This window comes from Schistocerca serialis, chromosome 12 (assembly GCF_023864345.2).
Source record: "Schistocerca serialis cubense isolate TAMUIC-IGC-003099 chromosome 12, iqSchSeri2.2, whole genome shotgun sequence".
In the NCBI taxonomy this organism is placed as follows: domain Eukaryota; kingdom Metazoa; phylum Arthropoda; class Insecta; order Orthoptera; family Acrididae; genus Schistocerca; species Schistocerca serialis.
In genome coordinates, this window is record NC_064649.1 from 147,713,025 (window position 1) to 147,733,587 (window position 20,563).

At 40.9% G+C, this 20,563-nt stretch overlaps 1 protein-coding gene across 1 annotated transcript in view; it reads right to left on the bottom strand.

The window, feature by feature from the left end:
* The window catches only part of LOC126428011 (acetylcholinesterase-like), a 780,456-nt gene that overhangs the window by 1,783 nt on the left and 758,110 nt on the right, over window positions 1–20,563 (bottom strand). The window contains exon 9 of the mRNA XM_050089893.1: window positions 18,782–18,930. Coding sequence (XP_049945850.1) covers window positions 18,782–18,930 — 149 coding nt within the window. The remainder of the gene's footprint in view (window positions 1–18,781; window positions 18,931–20,563) is intronic.

Sequence of the window (20,563 nt, forward strand, 5' to 3'; positions counted from 1 at the left end):
CTAGAAATCAGTTTGGAGAGAATTGTAGCAAGGTAAATAAACTTTATTTAAACCAACTGAGAATCCGTATGTGAATATTTCTTTTGAAGCATGACTGTTTGTTTTCAACAAAATATAAAAAAAGACATTGAAAAATTGACTTATTTTCTTCTGTTCATATGAGCATACAAAATCTGACATCATGGATTTTTTTGTGATTAACCTTTTTTTTTCTTTCACGTCTGCTTTACTAACGAGTCTATATTCCCCATACGTCAATAAAGTAGCCAGTATGTGCGAAGAACGGTTGAAGAAGAGTTTTCCGAGTTTTGCATAGCGCAAACCGTAAAACATCCCACGTCTGTTATGGTATGAAGTGTCATGCCAGCAAAGGGTACTGGCCATCATTACATTGTGGAAGGCATTATGAATCAAATTCAGCATAGAAAACTGCTGGAAAAGAGGCTTTTATCTCCGATGAAGGAATGGTTTCGCGACGGTGAATTTGTGGTTAGGCACGATGGTGCACCTTGCCGTAAAACTGAGTCAGTTTCACAGTTCTTAGCCAAAAACAATGCAGAAACTTTACAATGGCCTGGAATAGTCCAGACATGAGCCCTATAGAGAATTTGTGGTCAATTGTTAAATGGAAGCTGAGGTAGATTAACATTACAACGAGGTTGCAGTTCATCAAGAAACTGATCCAAATATGGAATCATGATAAAGTTGTCAAAAATTCATGCTCAAGACTCTTGGAAACAATGCCAAGACGTGTGTAACTGCTCATTAAGAATAAAGGCATCCACACAAAGTACTAAGTATTCTCACTTGGTGAATAAATGTTTTTAAACTGTAAAATGTGTAATTTTCACACCTCAGTACTCGCGATAGGCGGGAAATTCGGGTTTGACTCCCGATCTGGCTCACATTTTCATATATCGTAAACAGATGCTGATTCGCAAAATGTGAATCCATTTCGTAATATTTACCACAGCAGTAATTTTCAGAACACTGTCTGTTCCAACAGAGATGCATGCGTGTAATATGAAGATAAAGAAACAGACATTTTGACCATCAATAAAGATTAATACACCTAAGAAAACCTAATGTGAATTATGTTTAAACAGCAGTCTCTAAATGAAAATTAGCTTAAACATCAAGATGAATATGGATTAGAAACACATTTATTGTTAATGTACGACCATCAACAATATCAGCAGAAAAATAAGGAACTTTTATTGAACTGACGGCTGAGTAATCATAACAAGAAAATTTAAATTAATGTCGTTAGCTAAATTCTGCTGCAGTTTAAAACATGAATATCGACATTAAATTGTCGCAAACACTTTGTTAGTATTTGTTACAATTTCCAATCACACAAACGTGCCTTCAGCAAATGCACCTTATGCATAAAAAAGGTGAAGTTGCAGAATTCCTCACAAAAGAAATAAGAAAAGCTGTAAATGAAATGTGCAATACCACAGCAGCGAGTCATGAAATACACTCCTGGAAATTGAAATAAGAACACCGTGAATTCATTGTCCCAGGAAGGGGAAACTTTATTGACACATTCCTGGGGTCAGATACATCACATGATCACACTGACAGAACCACAGGCACATAGACACAGGCAACAGAGCATGCACAATGTCGGCACTAGTACAGTGTATATCCACCTTTCGCAGCAATGCAGGCTGCTATTCTCCCGTGGAGACGATCGTAGAGATGCTGGATGTAGTCCTGTGGAACGGCTTGCCATGCCATTTCCACCTGGCGCCTCAGTTGGACCAGCGTTCGTGCTGGACGTGCAGACCGCGTGAGACGACGCTTCATCCAGTCCCAAACATGCTCAATGGGGGACAGATCCGGAGATCTTGCTGGCCAGGGTAGTTGACGTACACCTTCTAGAGCACGTTGGGTGGCACGGGATACATGCGGACATGCATTGTCCTGTTGGAACAGCAAGTTCCCTTGCCGGTCTAGGAATGGTAGAACGATGGGTTCGATGACGGTTTGGATGTACCGTGCACTATTCAGTGTCCCCTCGACGATCCCCAGTGGTGTACGGCCAGTGTAGGAGATCGCTCCCCACACCATGATGCCGGGTGTTGGCCCTGTGTGCCTCGGTCGTATGCAGTCCTGATTGTGGCGCTCACCTGCACGGCGCCAAACACGCATACGACCATCATTGGCACCAAGGCAGAAGCGACTCTCATCGCTGAAGACGACACGTCTCCATTCGTCCCTCCATTCACGCCTTTCGCGACACCACTGGAGGCGGGCTGCACGATGTTGGGGCGTGAGCGGAAGACGGCCTAACGGTGTGCGGGACCGTAGCCCAGCTTCATGGAGACGGTTACGAATGGTCCTCGCCGATACCCCAGGAGCAACAGTGTCCCTAATTTGCTGGGAAGTGGCGGTGCGGTCCCCTACGGCACTGCGTAGGATCCTACGGTCTTGGCGTGCATCCGTGCGTCGCTGCGGTCCGGTCCCAGGTCGACGGGCACGTGCACCTTCCGCCGACCACTGGCGACAACATCGATGTACTGTGGAGACCTCACGCCCCACGTGTTGAGCAATTCGGCGGTACGTCCACCCGGCCTCCCGCATGCCCACTATACGCCCTCGCTCAAAGTCAGTCAACTGCACATACGGTTCACGTCCACGCTGTCGCGGCATGCTACCAGTGTTAAAGACTGCGATGGAGCTCCGTATGCCACGGCAAACTGGCTGACACTGACGGCGGCGGTGCACAAATGCTGCGCAGCTAGCGCCATTCGACGGCCAACACCGCGGTTCCTGGTGTGTCCGCTGTGCCGTGCGTGTGATCATTGCTTGTACAGCCCTCTCGCAGTGTCCGGAGCAAGTATGGTGGGTCTGACACACCGGTGTCAATGTGTTCTTTTTTCCATTTCCAGGAGTGTACTTAATCTTAGTAGTGAAGAAACACAATAATATCTGGCTATAATCTTTAGTGTTCGTATACAAAAGGGCGCCATTCGCGTTTCCTGGAACGATAAAGATAGCCGTTCGAGACCCAAAGGGAAGTATTCACGGTCTGAAGACTTCCCGCCGCATCGTTTACTCCCTGTTACCTACAAAGTGTTCACTTAAGTGTTGACAAAGCGCTTCAGTGCTATCCTTAGAACAAGCTGGGTTCAATAGTGGTTATAGTACAATTCAACATGTACACACGCCCTGTGGAAAGCAACTAGGCGCGTCAGTGAATACGAAATGCCATTATACATAGCTATTACAGATTTTAATTTTGTCAGCAACATTGCTGCTATGCAGTCACCGACGACATATTTGTAGGTCTCTGTTCTCAGACAGAAATGATTCACTGGAAATGTACTGTTTCTAAGCAAGCGTACAATCGTGGTAGCATAGAAAACATGGAGACTAATGTGGCAGGAAAGGCGTATAGACACGGTCTTCATATGCAGGGTATCACAAACCTTTAAAGTTAAAGTAAAGCAGATTCCTGAGCTGAATATTTACAGATAACCAATGGTCGAAAACTAATATTTCTGATGGCGCAGGCTTTGTAGTGTAATAAATATTTAATGTACTGAATTGACTGTGAGAAAGCTAAGTGGCAAAGACGTTGTCTGAGAGACTCTATGATAATTATACAGTTGACTCGGAATATTACTCGCTCTGTGGTTTACTCGTAACTAAGGGTAACTAGAGTTTTCTCTTCGCTTCTTTTGATGTTATGTGGAGAATTGTACAAGAGACACAACACTAAAATAGAACAAGTTGCTCCTACGCAGACATCTTTAATAACAGAGTTTGAAATTTTTCGGGAAGCACACAAGCACCTACCCGAAGCGGTTAACAATCTTCAGTTAGAATTTGATAAAGCGTCACAAAAGCAAGAGCAGCTATCGGCCACAGTTACAGAACTGTCACAGAAATTACATAACGTTACAATAGGGCAAGCTAACGTGGTTAAGCAACAGCTTACACATAAGATGGAACAGTTTTGCGATGTTTTTAATCAGTGGCTCGGTGAGCGTGATTCTCAATTAGCGGACGCTGTTGAGCAGAAAGTTCAGTCTGCAGTCACCAAAGCTATAAATGACAGAGATTCCCAGAACAAAGAATTATCAAACGACTTATTCAAACTTCGGAAACAATTCGAAGAAGTACTGACAGACACAGAGCTTGCACCGAAAGGATTTTTCAAAGTGCTGCAAGAGGTGCGTAAACAAAATGACGATATGCGTCAGTCTGACCAAGATTATCAGTCAGTAGGTTCCGAGAACATCTACACAAGCGAGAGAGTTAATCCATCTCGCATCCAACAAAATGCTGGTGTACATGAACATCGACATACTGACAATTCTCAATATAGTAGTGGCATGCAGGATCGTGCATCACATTATGCAAGACTTTATATGGAGGAAAAAGTTATTAAATATAGAAAATTTCCAACTTTCAATCGAGAAAAGAAAACTATTCATCCCATCGTGTTCATAAAATCATTTAAAGGAGTTTTACCCAGGATTTGGACAGAAAGACAGAAAAGTAGTTATGTAAGTGGACATATGGTAGGAGACGGGGCTATGTGGAGTAGTGAGGCAATAGACACTTATCTTATGTACTCAGATTTTGAGCAGGCTTTTATCGACAAATATTGGTCTCCTGCAATACAGGAAAGGATAAGAAAGCAAGTATATAACCCAGAACCATATAATTTAAGACTTGGAACACTCAGGAAATATTTTGAGCGATATCTCAACAAAACAAAATATTTGTCTGAACCAATTTCTTCCAAAGACTTGATTACAGTATTAAAATACAGATTGCCGATTGACATACAAACAAAATTGCTGCATGTCAACGACAATAACCTGGAAGAATTCTTGACAGCAGTCGATGCAGTCGATATGCTATTAGAGGATATTAAAGCTATGTCCTACAATCCACATGAGATCAATGGTTTAAATGAAAGGAACTACAGCAATAGTAATCTCAACAACAGCAGGCAACAACAATTAAACAGCGATAATGGGCAACAAGGACAGAGTTACGGATCAAATAGTAATTCTCGTCAGGATAATGGTAACAACCAGGGTTACAAATCCCATAACAACAGGAAACAGGGAATAAGATGTACTCCTGGATATCGTCAAAATCCCAGAACATCAGGTTGGAACCAGTCACACAATAACAACAATACTCCACACAATCACAACAATAACAGCAATAATTGGAGAGATTATTTCCCAATAATTACTGATGTTAGTGATGAACACAACTCACCTAACAGTGGACAGGAAAACTAAAATCGACCAACTTTAGCCCCGAAAGGCTGATCGGAACTTGTGAATGGAGTCGTGACAATAAAATAAAATTTATTAGATACAACCATGCTGATATCAGGGAAGAATTGCTTGAAGGTGATAAAACTTGTAACTTTAAGCCACAAGCGGCTATAGAAGTTAATATTGAGGGTTTTAAATTCACACAATACTAGACACAGGTGCAAGTATAAATGCTATATCCACGGCTCTCATGAAGAGGTTACAGGAACGAGCAAATATACCGACCTTACCCGTGGCAAGCTGCAAAATATTAGGTGCTGTAGGAGGACGCTCCAAGTCAGTGAAGCTACAGACAAGAATTAAAATTAATTTAGGTAATCGAGCCATTGATTGCACGTGCCTAATTGTCCGAAATCTTGTCGTAGACTTAATTTTAGGACATGAATTACTGAGAGAGTTAAATGCAATTGTTGATTTCGCCTCCAGTAAACTCATGTTGACTATTGATGGTGTACCTCTGACAGTTAATTTAATTCAAAAGCAGGAAATGCATGAACACTACTGATGTAGGATCGAAATTAAGGTGATAAAGAGATGTTTCAACAGGAAGATTTCTAACCCTCTAACTGAAAAATCAGAGTTAACTATAGGAGAACAGATTGATGTTAAAGTAACTGAAGCAAATGCCCTGACATCTCAACAGAAACATGAGTTGAAACAATTGTTAAGCAATTACACCATGGTATTTGATAAGAAACCGGGTGTTATCAAAAATTATGTGTGCCATTTAAATATTAGGCCATACAAAACTTACTGTCACGGATATTACTCCATTCCATGGGCGTTGAACCATCCAACAGTCATTATTTCAGTCCACTACATGTAGTACCAAAGTTAGACGGTAGTGTACGTTTGGTTTTGGATGCTAGGGAGATTAGCAAAATTGTTCTTCCTGTGAGAACCCAACCTCTCAATATAGAAGAACTAATCCATAAGTTTTCGGGTGTCAAATTTTTTTCTACAATTGATTTGAAATCCTCACTTTGGCAGGTTGCATTACACATGGAAGCAAGGAATTATACAGCATTCCTTTACAACAGCTGCAGTTATCAATTCATGGTATTACCATTTGGTTTAAACATGAGTTCAGGTGTTTTTATTTAAGCGCTGGATACTGTCTTGGGACCTGAGCTGCATGAATTGGTTACCCCATTTGTGGATGATATGTTGATTGCTACAACCAACTGGGAGCAACATAATGTAATCCTTAGAAGAGTCTTAGAAAGTTTTAGATTATCAGAGTATGAGGAGTAACTGCTAACTTGAAGAAATCCAAGTTTTCCTTGAATGAAATCAATTTTCTAGGACATCTAATTACATCCTATGGGATTTTGCCAGCTCAAAAGAAGAAATAGAAAACGCGCCATCACCACGCAACCAAACACAATTAAAGGCATTTCTTGGATTAGCTTGATTTTATCGTCGTTTTATACCGACACAGGACCTTAATTCAGAAGCATTAATATCCTTACTTAGGAAGAATGTGTCATGGCAATGGACTCCAGATTGTGAAGAAGCATTCAACAGAATCAAAGTGGCACTTGTCAATGCACGCATACTGCACCATCCCGACATGACAAAGGATTTTGGACTAATGACAGATGCATCGTCATATGGTTTAGGAGTTTGCTTATTTCAAATTCAGATGGTTGACAATAAATCTACTTTTTCTGCCATATCTTTTGCAAGCCGGACACTCACTCACTGTGAACGAGCATACACAATCACAGAGCTTGAAGCCTTAGCAATTATATGGGCATTTAGAAAGTTCCACTGTCACCTAGCTGGTGCTTATACAAGAGTGTACTGTGACCATCAGGCACTAAGTTTTCTAAACAACTGTAAACTCCTTCATCCAAGATTAGCAAGATGGATACTAATACATCAAGAGCACAACTTTGAAGTGATATATGTCAATGGGAAAGAGAATATTATAGCTGATGCTCTTTCCAGAGTACCAGAAGGATTAACTGAATCTGAAGAAATAGAAGATCAAACAACAGAATTCAAAGTCTTATTAATGAAGAACGTTGAAAACAGAAGAGGTTACATTAAGATGTGCAAAGACATGACCCATTTACAACTAGAAGATCCTCGATGGACACAAATAATTCAAAAGATACAGGCAAACGACTCACCTAAACTGAAAGAGATGTATCAATTACATGACAATGTCTTATTCCATAGAAGACATTGCCAATGGAACAAATGGTGTGTCTGCATTCCACACGATTATGAAAGGAAATTAGTATGGTATACACACATAGTCTGGGGACATTGTGGGGTAAGTAAATGTACAGAGAAGATAGGTAGATACTGTCACATTCCTAATTTGAGAAAGGTTGTACAAACTACCATAAGGAGTTGTCAGATTTGCCAAAAGGAAAAGTCTTTGAATCATGGAGCAAAGGAACTGTTGCATCTGAGGAACCTTTGAAGGTAGTAAGTGTTGATGTAATGGGACCCCTGCCACGAGCCAGAGGGAATGTTAAGTACATTGTCGCATTTTACGATTTATTCACCAAGTATGTAAAATTGTACCCGATCCAGACTTGTACTCCAAAGGCAATTATTAAGAAAATCATCACTGATTATATCGCAGGTGTTGGAAAACCCAACGTTTTATTATCTGATAATGCATCAAATTTCAGTGGATACAGATGGAAAAGATTCTTGAAGGAAAGCTGGATTAAACAACTATTAATTTGTAGATTTCATCCAGAAGCCAGTCCAATTGAGAGGCTATTCTGAGAAGTTAACAGATTTATAAGAACTTATTGTCACCATAAACAAACTTTGTGGGGGGACTATTTAAAACAATTTGAAGAAGTTTACCACACACTTCAACCAACTATACACCCTCAGAATTGATGTTTAATAGAAAAGGAAGTAATGAGTGGATAAATTGTCTATGTAAATTATCAATCAATGAAGAATCTAGGGAGGCAAAGATTCATCAGGCACTATCAGTGATCAAAAGAAAAGCTCAACAGAGAAATATTTATTATGATGAAAGTTTAAAAAGGACAAAGACATTTCAGACTGGGACGAAGGTGTTACTCAAGACACATTCCAAAATCATTTCTCAAGAAAAGGAATAAGAAATGGTCATTAATTTTTTCTGGGCCTTACAGAGTAATTTCAATGGCAAATCCATGAGCCTATATTCTAGGACATCCAACGACTAACAAAGTAAAGGGCATGTACCCGCATGAAGATTTAAAGCCATATTTCTCAAAAGACTGATACAGTCAATGATCTACGATAAAGTTTGGCTTTAATTGGTATATTGTACTAGTGGTATTGTGTTATTTGATCTTGTATGTTAGTGTTAAGTGTTTTTAAGGTGATGTTTCTATAATTTAGTGGTTATGAATATAAGTGCTTTGCCATTGAACTTCATACACAGCACATAAAGGAGACTAAGTTAGGGTTGTGTCTATCTATCCTTACGTAAATGGAATCGAGATGAGTATTTATTTAACTCTCTTGGGGAGGAGTTAATCCTTTTGTGACTTGACGTATTAGGAAGTCTTTTGCCCTTGAGATTAGTCGGTAGACATGGATATGGGGACGTACACAATGTGATATCAAAGTATTCATGTTACTTAAGTTTTAATTTAATTGTATGATAGAGTAATAGACCATCCGAAAATTGTGAATGTGGGACCATCTGTTTTCTACAGATATTCAGACACAGTGTTTGATAAGGATTGTTCTGCGGATTTATATTCCTGTGCAATGACTTAAATGGACACATTATTATGTGTTTCAGTGGAGAACTGTATTTATGTGCAAAGTTTGAACAGGGTGTTGGTGGGAAAATGTGCTGCCACACAATGTGATGTGATCTGACATGAACGCTCATACAATGTCATGAAATATGATCCAAACTCTATTCACACAAACTTGAGTGAGCAGTCGTGTTGCAATAAACATCGCATTTCCTAAAGTGATAAGCTATAATTTCTCACAAAACCTATAATAGTGACATTTGACAATTGTTGGTTTAATTTTGACTAACTTTATTGAGTGTTGGTTTCACTCAACTGTGCGAACTGAATATTAACATTTACAGTGTTGTCTGGGGAATTCATGACAATGAACTCTGAATCCGAATCTCCCAAGATCACAGATTCGTCATGTGAGAATGGATTTGATATGTAAATTCATCCATATGTTACAGGTATATCGAGTACTATCGTAAAACTATTTAATTTCGAATGTTTCATGTCCTATCCATGAGCTGAGTCCCAAACCAATCCCATCCAAGAGTAGAGTTCATGTATGTCATCAACCCTGACCCAGAAACTCCATCCCGATCCTGGTCTCATCTTCCCATCGTCTGCAACGTCGCTCACCACGACCAGCATCGTTCGTTTACGTTTGAAGAGAATAATTTTACGTATTGGAGCAGAAGATTGTAAAACATCTAAAGTTTTCCTCTATTCAGCACAATTAAAGATCTATGTGTCATTATGCAACCAAATAAAGAAAACCATTGCAATTCTCAATACTGGAGGCCCCGATGTGGTTTTTTGCCTGGTTTTCCCATTATCCATGCTCGAATGAGGAGGCAAGATATAAATCCAGGACTGTCTTTTTGTTTTCCAGTATTGAGAACTGTAGTGGAGACACAATCACACACACACACACACACACACACACACACACACACACACACACACACACCATATAATACCATCATTCTCAAAACAAATATTAAAAAGTGTTATCAGTTTGTTGATATTATACATGTGTGTTAAATAATGAACAACTGTGGGTAGGAGTTCATAATCGACCTTCAGTACTCTTACGTACTCCTAGGGAGGCATGTGTAGTGTAATAAGTATGTAATGTACTGAATCGACTGTGAGAAAGCTAAGTGGCAAAGACGTTATCTGAGAGACTCTATGATAATTATATCGTTGACTCAGAATATTACTCTCTCTGTGGTTTACTTGTAACTAAGGGTAACTAGAGTTCTCTGTTCGCTTCTTTTGATGTTATGTGGAGAATTGTACAAGAGACACAATAAACCGTTATTATTTCATGAGAACAAAGGTGAGCACCACGACCTTTATTAGTATTTTTGGAAATACTGAAATAGCAGAATTGTTTCAGATTGAATGCGACGTGTACGGGAAGAGACGTGGACAACAGCACTCGAACCTGCAATCTCATGTATGAATGGTTGCTAAAAATATCCAGCCATCTCTCCCAAGACTCTTCATACGCGCAACAAACATTGTGTAAATGTTTAGGACAGGCTGTTTGCTGTTATGCTCTATCTGCTTTTCTTCCACTCAACCGTACTTATTGTTTTAATTAATTTGCTATAGACTTAGAAGCAACAACGCCTTCATCTCAAGGCACTTTAACATTGCAACTGATGTGACATGCCACCGCAAGAATATCCTGGTAATGTAACCCGGCAACCTCTGATGAGAGGACAGTACAACTCGCAACTTACAGTTTGTAACACCATAGCTCTAATGCTCTACTGATTTATTTTGCCTTTTGTTTTATTTGATGTTCAACATCCCATTGTTGAACTTCTGTAATTAGTGTATAATTAATTCGATACTGTAATAAAGGGTAATCTCTGTAATATGTACAATATGAGCAAATGATGTTTTGTCTTTCTCATATAACCTCTTTGGTTATCTTTGATGTTGAATAATTATGTTTAAATAATTTTTATAGAAGTGTCAATATGTGCAAAGGTTCTGTTTTATTTAATATGTTTGGTTGGTGTTATGTAAACTGCTGACCTTCACTTAGGGTTCCTAGTTATTTTGTATGTAAAAGGTGTTGAGGTTCCCCTCAGGAACGGAACTGTGTAGCGTGCGCAAATTGTGGTTGGCCTAGGTAGAAAAGGTGGAACCAAGAGTCAGTCGGGGACGAGCTACCAAACTATCAAATGCTCATGTAAAAGTTGTGTATTGTGCTAGTGCCGAGAGAGGCTTTTCCTGACGCTTTCCAATGCCTCTACCGTGATTTATCCTCAGTCACATATCCACTTAGGGTCCCTCCCACGATAAAGTGTTTACCGAGTGTCCTTTACTGAAGGCATATTCAAGTTAATATGGCATTAGAGTGTGCTAAAATTAATATTGTTTGTCGAAAGGATCTTACAATAATCTCAGATTTGTATTTCACTGCAGTAAAAGTTCTGAACTGCAACTGTTGAGAGTTATATGTTCATACTTGATACGTACTTGTTTCTCTAGTGTATTGAAAGTGTGTTGAAAGTGTGTTTAGTTTGCTCTGCTACAGTGGTCAAGATTAAAGGCCCCCCCTCCATTGAAAGTAGTTCAAATGCACAAAGTTACTTAATTATAGAAAGTTTTAATTACTCTTGCTGTTAAACATAAATTCTGTACAATATTGTGTTCCTCTTGTGTATTGACAGTGCATATTAATAGTGTAATAGGATCCACAGTTTATCCTTTATGCTCATGATAAGTAACAATTAATAGAAAGACAACTATCTATGAAAACAGTAACTATTTTTTATTCAAAATTCAGTGAGAAGTAATCTGTTAGTGAACTCCATTTAATTTTCATTCTAAGTAGAAAGGTGTTTAATATTGAAAGACTTAATCTATGCACAATAACTAATTTTACTGTGAACCATACCCATATTTCATGTCAGAAATGAATATGTTTGAAAAGTAATATTGAGCCTATGTCCAAATTACGATCCTGCAGTGAATATTAATAGTAACATTATTGAGACCATTCAGTTTGACTACATCCTCAAGGTAATAGTGTCTTTCGTTATCTGTTATATTTATGCAAATAGTTTGTTCTGCTCTAGCTGTTAGTTCCAACCATAACGTTAACATATGCAGGTGTCAGATTTCATTGCACTCGCGTGTGGCAAAGTATAGGTTGTGTCTGTCCATTAAAGTTACTCATAACTATTTTCTTGAACAAGAATGTTAATCATTCTCACGCCTAATTAAGCTGGCGACCGTTTTCTTTACTATCATTTGGACGCTGTAGATAAGTAAATTATTGTTTGTTACTGTTTAAATATTTACGTAATTCTGACTTTCACTTCCGATAAGCCACCTCCGTTAGGTAAACCACGGTCAACATAACGAAATTCCTCTCAGAGGGTAACACTGCTCTGCTTCTTTATACTGTAATTGCTTTAATAAAAATAATTTCACTATACGAACTGCATCCAGCTTAGAGGTTATGGTATAGTAGTAGCGGACAGTAGTGTTATAAGTTGCCTGTTAACCCACCTCAATATTTTCTGTTACACTAACTACAAATTTATTAACATAGTTACCTGTTAATGTAACTCAGCATCCTCTGATGAGGTAACTATAAATCTCAAAGCATCAATTTATTTCACACTGGAAGACATTAATGTATGATTATTTTAATTAAAATCATAGTCAGAGGTAGGAATACGAAGGAAATAGGCAGTCATCAGAGCGCAGAGCAACTCCCCAACTTTTCAACTCTCATTACAATTTTTCAATGTGACCTCTGTTTGTGATGCAGCAAACGTCAATGTGTGCGTGCGTGTCTTTGACACGAACTGTCGTGAGACGCTACAGTGGCTCGTTTTCCAAATCTGTTCATTGGGTTGTCTGACATCAGCCTCGGATTAATTGGATTCGAGAACACAGACTGTGTGATTTGTCAACATGTTCTTACATGCCTGCCCCCAAGTGATAAGCTCAGCAACTACGCCATAGGGGGTATTACAAATCTAAACTTGCAGCGATGCTCTGACCATTGGTGTGTGTTTTTTTCTTCTGTATGTCTAGCAGTTTTTTCGTGCAGCCGTCTTATGGAATCCCGAAGGTACTTATGAATATCCTTGTGTCACACTAGTATTTTTATGTTGGAGCCTTATGTCCCCATGGTAATAACATTAATGATCATGTGTACGAGGTGTGGTAATAAAGAAACCGGACTGGTTGTTGTGCGAATTTCCGGATTCGTCGATGACAAAGACGAGAGAGTGGAAAGAACCTGAGGATTCTCCCTGACACGCCTGCAAAATCTCACGCCGCTGTGGTGGTTAGTCTGACTGTGAGCCTTCTTAAAAGCCAGTCGTCAGTCTGAGCTGCGATGGAATTGAGCTACGCTCTGAAGTGGAACTACGTGTTAACATCAAATTCCTCACAAAACTTAGGAAATCCGCCACAGAAACCTACGATTTGATGAAACAAGTTTATGGATCGAGTAAGTCTTGTTTACCATTTTATTACGTCTTTTCGTTTGTAGCCTATCCCCGATGTTATTCAGTCTGTATATTGAGCAAGCAATAAAGGGAACAGAAATGTTTGGGGTAGGTATTAAAATCCATGGAGAAGAAATAAAAACTTTGAGGTTCGCCGATGACATTGTAATTCTGTCAGAGACAGCAAGGGACTTGGAAGAGCAGTTGAACGGAATGGAGAGTGTCTTGAAAGGAGGGAATAAGATGAACATCAACAAAAGCAAAACAAGGATAATGGAATGTATTCGAATTAAGTTGGGTGATGCTGAGGGAATTAGATTAGGAAATGAGACACTTAAAGTAGTAAAGGAGTTTTGCTATTTGGGGAGCAAAATAACTGACGATGGTCGAAGTATGGAGGATATAAAATGTAGACTGGCAATGGTAAGGAAAACGTTTCTGAAGAAGAGAGATTTGTTAACATCGAGTATAGATTTAAATACCAGGAAGTCGTTTCTGAAAGTATTTGTATGCAGTGTATGGAAGTGAAACACGAACGATAAATAGTTTGGACAAGAAGAGAATATAATCTTTCGAAATGTGGTGCTACAGAAGAGTGCTGTAGATTAGGTGGGTAGATCACATACCTAATGAGGAGGTATTGAATAGAATTGGGGAGAAGAGGAGTTTGTGGCACAACTTGACTAGAAGAAGGGATCGGTTGGTAGGACATGTTCTGAGGCATCAAGGGATCACCAATTTAGTATTGGATGGCAGCGTGGAGGGTAAAAATCGTAGAGGGAGACCAAGAGATGAATACACTAAGCAGATTCAGAAGGATGTCGGCTGCAGTAGGTACTGGGAGATGAAGAAGCTTGCACAGGATAGAGTAGCATGGAGAGCTGCATCAAACCAGTCTCAGGACTGCAGACCACAACAACAACATGTCTTTTCGTGTTCTATTACCTCAATAAAGTTTTTTAGATACTATTTATGTTTAAAATCTGTGTGTTCATTTACAATTTCGTGTGGATATTTCCTTGTATGCATATAAATTTCCAGTTCTTCGAGGATGTTCATAGTGAGTCCTTTCGGTATTTCGTATAATATTTCCAACGCAGTCTCAATTTTCTCCACTCTGTGGTGTTGAGTTTTCAGGGGTAAATAGTAGTTTGACGGTTTAGTATCACTGTCTCTAGAGTGATTTTTAAATCTGGTGTTAAAATATCCTCCGGTTTGGCCAATATAGAAATTGTTGAAATTGCCACAGTTGATTTTGTATATTCCAGAAGTGGCATATTCTGAGATTCTGGTTGTGTGTGACCGTAATTTCGTTATAAGACCGTTGCTTGTACGGGGAGACTGCTGTATGTGTGTGGATGTACGTAGTGAATTTATCATATTTAATATTTGTGGTACGTAAATTGAAAGTATGTGGGTTGGCTCAAATGGCTCTGAGCACTATGGGACTTAACATCTTAGATCATCAGTCCCATTGAACTTAGAACTACTTAAGTCTAACTAACCTAAGGACATCACACACATCCATGCCCGAGGCAGGAATAGAACCTGCGACCGTAGCAGTCCCGCGGTTCCGGACTGCTGCGCCTAGAACCGCACGACCACCGCGGCCGGCTATGTGGGTTGTTCTATGATTAATAGAGTAATCAGTTTACTTGTAGAACAACCAGGTATACAAAACGAACTGAAAACACTCTGTTACGTAGCCTACACAAACGATTTTGATCCAGATATCGTAACAAAATTGTATATAAAAAAAAAACACGCCAAACAAAAAACCATCACGATACGTAATGACATACATCTTACCAGAGAAATCTTTACAAAACATAGATAACCTACATGCCTACAATTTACCTAGAACGAATATCAAATAAGATAAATCTACTACTTAAATCCACACACGTACAAAAGGCTTTCCGTACAAACAAAAATCTTATAAAGAAATGACGTTCAAGCACAACCAAAATCTCAGAATATGCCACTTCTGGAATATACAAAATCAACTGTGGCAATTGCAACAATCTTTATATTGGAAAAAGCGGACGAAATTTTTACACCAGATTTAAAGAACATACTAGAGACAGTGATGGTAATCCGTCAAGCTATTACTTGCGCTTGAAAACTCAACACTACAAAGTGGAGAAAATTGCAATATCACACAAAATACCGAAGGGGCTTACTATGAACACTCTCGAAGAACTGGAAATTTATATTCATTCAAGGAAATATCCACACGAAATAGTAAATGTACCCAATTTTATGTCGTACGTAAGTGTACGAGTGGGTTACATGATTCAAAGACGGTGGGGAAGACGTCGAAGGCAGTCCGAAATCGGTTCGGTCCGTCCTTCCACTTCGAAAACTGAAGAGAATGTGGAGAAAGGTTTGCAGAATTGTTCGAGAACATCGCCACTTCAACATTCCAGCAAATTTCGGAACTTGCCTGCATTAATAAGGAAACCGTTACACAGATTTTGCACGATGATCTGGGCATGAGAATGGTTTGTGCTAAAGTGGTGCCAAGAATCCTCAAAACAGAGCAAAAGCAAACATCGAATGGTGACACCCTTGAAAACATTTACAATGACCCTGAGTACCTCAGCAGAGTAATTACATGTGATGAAACGTGGATGTTCCGATACCATCCAATACGAAGCGACAATCCATGCGTTGGAAGAGCCCTGAGTCTCCCAGCAAAAAGAAAGCGCGCAAGAGCAAATCAAAATTCAGAGCAATGATGAGGGTTTTCTTCGGTATCCGACGAGTTATCTACATTGACTGGGTTCCTGATGGTTTAATTGTCAATCAAGCTTATTACGTAACTGTTCAGAAGACCCTGCGTGAACGTGTGCGACGATGGAGAGCATATCTGTGAAAGAATCTCTCGCGGATTTTTCATCAGGACAAGGCGCTAGCCCATAACGCAATATTTGCGGAAACGTTTTTAGTAAAAAAACAACATTCCCGTGATGGACCATCCACCGCATTCATCTGACCTAGCACTACGCGCCCTCTTTCTCTTACCCTAAACTGAAGCCTGCGTTCAAACGAACCAGGTCCAAGTCGGCAGATGCAGTGAAGGAAAAAGCAACGAGCCTCCTCATTAGCATAGCCGAAAAATAATTCCAGCACTGTTACCAACTGTGGAATATTATCGGGGATCGGGGAGGGGACTACACTGAAGAGGACAACATTTCAGTTGTGAAAGTTTTTCGAATAAAGAATTAGAGTCCGGTTTCTTCCTTGCCACACCTTATATTTTCATTTATGACTTATACACTGAAGAGCCAAACAAACTGGTACACTTGTCGCACGTAGGAGCTCCGCGAACACGCAGAAGTGGCCGCAACACGACGTGGCATGGATTCGACTAATACACTACTGGCCATTAAAATTGCCACACCACGAAGATGACGTGCTACAGACGCGAAATGTAACCGACAGGAAGAAGATGCGGTGCTATGCAAATGATTAGCTTTTCAGAGCATTCACACAAGGTTGGCGCCGGTTGCGACACCTACAACGTGCTGACATGAGGAACGTTTCCAACCGATTTCTCGTACACAAACAGCAGTTGACCGGCGTTGCCTAGTCAAACGTTGTTGTGATGCCTCGTGTAAGGAGGAGAAATGCGCACCATCACGTTTCAGACTTTGATAAAGATCGGATTGTAGCCTATCGCGATTGAGGTTTATCGTATCGCGACATTCATGCTCGCGTTGGTCGAGATCCAATGACTGGTAGCAGAATATGGAATCGGTTTGTTCAGGAGGGTAATGCGGAACGCCGTGCTGGATCCCAACGGCCTCGTATCACTAGCAGTCGAGATGGCAGGCATCTTATCGACATGGCTGTAACGGATCGTGCAGCCACGCCTCGATCACTGAGTCAACACATGGGGACGTTTGCAAGTCAACAATCATTTGCACGAACAGTTCGACGACGTTTGCAGCAGAATGGACTATCAGCTTGGAAACCATGGCTGCGGTTACCGTTGATGCTGCATCACAGACATCAGAGCCTGCGATGGTGTACTCTAGGACAAACCTGGGTGCACGAATGGCAAAACGTCATGTTTTCTGATGAATCCAGGTTCTGTGTACATCATCATGATGGTCGCATCCGTGTTTGGCGACATCGCGGTGAACGCACATTGGAAGCGTGTATTCGTCATCGCCATACTGGCGTATCACCCGGCGTGATGGTGTGGAGTGCCATTGGTTACACGTCTAGTGACCTCTTGTTCGCATTGACGGCACTTTGAACACTGGACGTTACATTTCAGATGTGTTACGATCCGTGGCTGTACCCTTCATTCGATCCCTGAGAAACCCAACATTTCAGCAGGATAATGCACGACCGCATGTTGCAGGTCGTGTACGGGCCTTTCTGGATACAGAAAATGTTCGACTGCTGCCCTGGCCAGCACATTCTTCAGATCTCTCACTAATTGAAAACGTTTGGTCAATGGTGGCCGAGTAATTGGCTCGTCACAATACGCCAGTCACTACTCTTGATGAACTGTGGTATCGTGTTGAAGCTGCATGGGCAGCTGTAACTGTACACGCCATCCAACCTCTGTTTGACTCAATGCCCAGGCTTATCAACGCCGTTATTACGGCCAGAGGTGGTTGTTCTGGGTACTGATTCCTGAGGATCTATGCACCCAAATTGCGTGAAAATGTAATCACATGTCACTTCTAGTATAATATATTTGTCCAATGAATACCTGTTTATCATCTGCATTTCTTCTTGGGGTAGCAATTTTAATGGCCAGTAGTGTATTTATGTTATAGGCCAGTTTGAATAATTAATTTTTGATGAAGGCACTCGTAGAAGTGTCGAAATCTGGCCAAAAGACTTAAATTTTGTGACCGAGGGTTGTAACTGCTTTAATTTATAAACGAGTCTCTCATGCGACAGTCACAGCTATGACGCTATCAGTGACGTGGTGTGAGAATTTTTTTTACAGAAAACAGTTCGACACGTGGGTGCACTGCTGTGACACGCAGTAAACTGCCACCGGTTCGCTGATAACCTAGCGTGCGACACACTCTTACCAGTGGCTGAGTGAGAGGGACGTACTGAGTGGAGACTGTGTTTGTTTTCCGGATCAAAATATTCCACAAGTGACGTCACCATTTTCTAGCCGACTGGAAGCAACAGGTGCCCCGCCCCGTGTGTTGGTCTGGGGTAGTGTGAGGCTGGCAGCGCCCGCAGCCAGTGGGTGTACGGTGCGCGGACTCGCACTCACCTGGGTGGTTGCGTATCTTGGGCAGGAACTCGTTCCAGAAGGCGCACGCGTTGGACCTGGGCCCGCGCCCCGTGCCCTTCGTGTCCGCGTTGAAGACGTAGTAGGTCGGGCTGTCCGACGAGTACGTCGGCCAGTCATCACCCGGCCTCCTGTCAACACACACGGAAATTTGGGGATTTGCGGTAACTGCCGATGTCGTCGGTCCCTAGGCTTATACACTACTTAATCTGACGTAAACTAACTTACGCTAAGCACCACACACACACACACAAACCCATGTCCGAGGGAGGGCAGCCGCGCGAACCGTGGCAAGGCGCCTGAGACGGCGCGGCTACCCCGCGCGGCCAACACAGAGGGCAGCCAAATCAGTACCCACTGCGGCTTACCAAGGACCGACAGTGTGTAGTACACAGCTTCATGTGCATCTTACAGCTTGTTGACGACCCGTTTCGGATGACTAGCATTCATTTGTGAAGTTCCAAACCATCACGAAGCTTCCACTTTGTCACATAAATTCTAGAAGGAACTGACAGTGACTTGAAACTTCAGTGCGCGATAACAATGGTTATGTCTAGAGAACGGATTATATGCATCATAAAAACTTTAAAATATGCATGAATAATGCTTCAAAATGCATGAGAACTATCGAAATGTGCAAGATCAAACAATAAAAAAAACATGGTAGTTGTAGTTGTTGTTCTTGTTGTTGTCTCCACGCTACTCTATCGTGTGTAAGCCTCTTCATCTCGAAGTAACTACTGCCCACTACATCCTTCTGAATCTGCTTAGTGTGTTCATCTCTTGGTCTCCCTCAACGATTTTTACCCTCCACACTTCCCTCCACTACTAAATTGGTGATTCCTTGACGCCTCAGAACATGCCCTACCAACTGATCCCTTCTTCTAGTCAACTGGTGCCACAATTCCTCTTCTCCTCATTTCTATTCAGTACCTCCTCATTAGTTACATGATCTACCCATGAAATCTTCAGAATTCTTCTGTAACACTGCATTTCGAAAGCTTCTATTCTCGTCTTCTCTAAACTATTTATCGTCCATGTTTCACTTCCATACATGGCTGCCGGCCGCGGTGGCCGTGCGGTTCTAGGTGCTTCAGTCCGGAACCGCGTGACTGCTACGGTCGCAGGTTCGAATCCTGCCTCGGGCATGGTTGTGTGTGATGTCCTTAGGTTAGTTAGGTTTCAGTAGTTCTAAGTTCTAGGGGGCTGATGACCTCAGATGTTAAGTCCCATAGTGCTCAGAGCCATTTGAACCATTTTGAACCATACATGTCTACACTCCATACAAATACTTTCAGAAACGACTTCCTGACACTTAAATCTATAGTCGATGTTAACAAATTTCTCTTCTTCAGAAACACTTTCCTTGTCATTGCCAGTCTACATTTTATATCCTCTCTACTTCGACCATCATCAGTTATTTTGCTCCCCAAATAGCAAAACTCCTTTACTACTTTACTCATTTACTACTTTAAGTGTTTCGTTACTGACAGAATGTAAAACAGTGTTCCACAAGGAAGTGCTATAGGCCCTCTGCCGTTACCGACCTACATAAACGACATTGGAGACAATCTAAGTGACCCTCTTTAATTGTTTTCACATGTTGGTGTCATTTACCGTCTTGTAAAGTCATCAGATGATCAAAACCAACTGCAAAATGATTTAGACAGAATATCTGTGTGGTGCAAAAAGTATCAGTTAATTCTAGACAATGAATAGTGTGAAGTTGTCCACATGAGTACTAAAAGATACCCGTTAAATTTC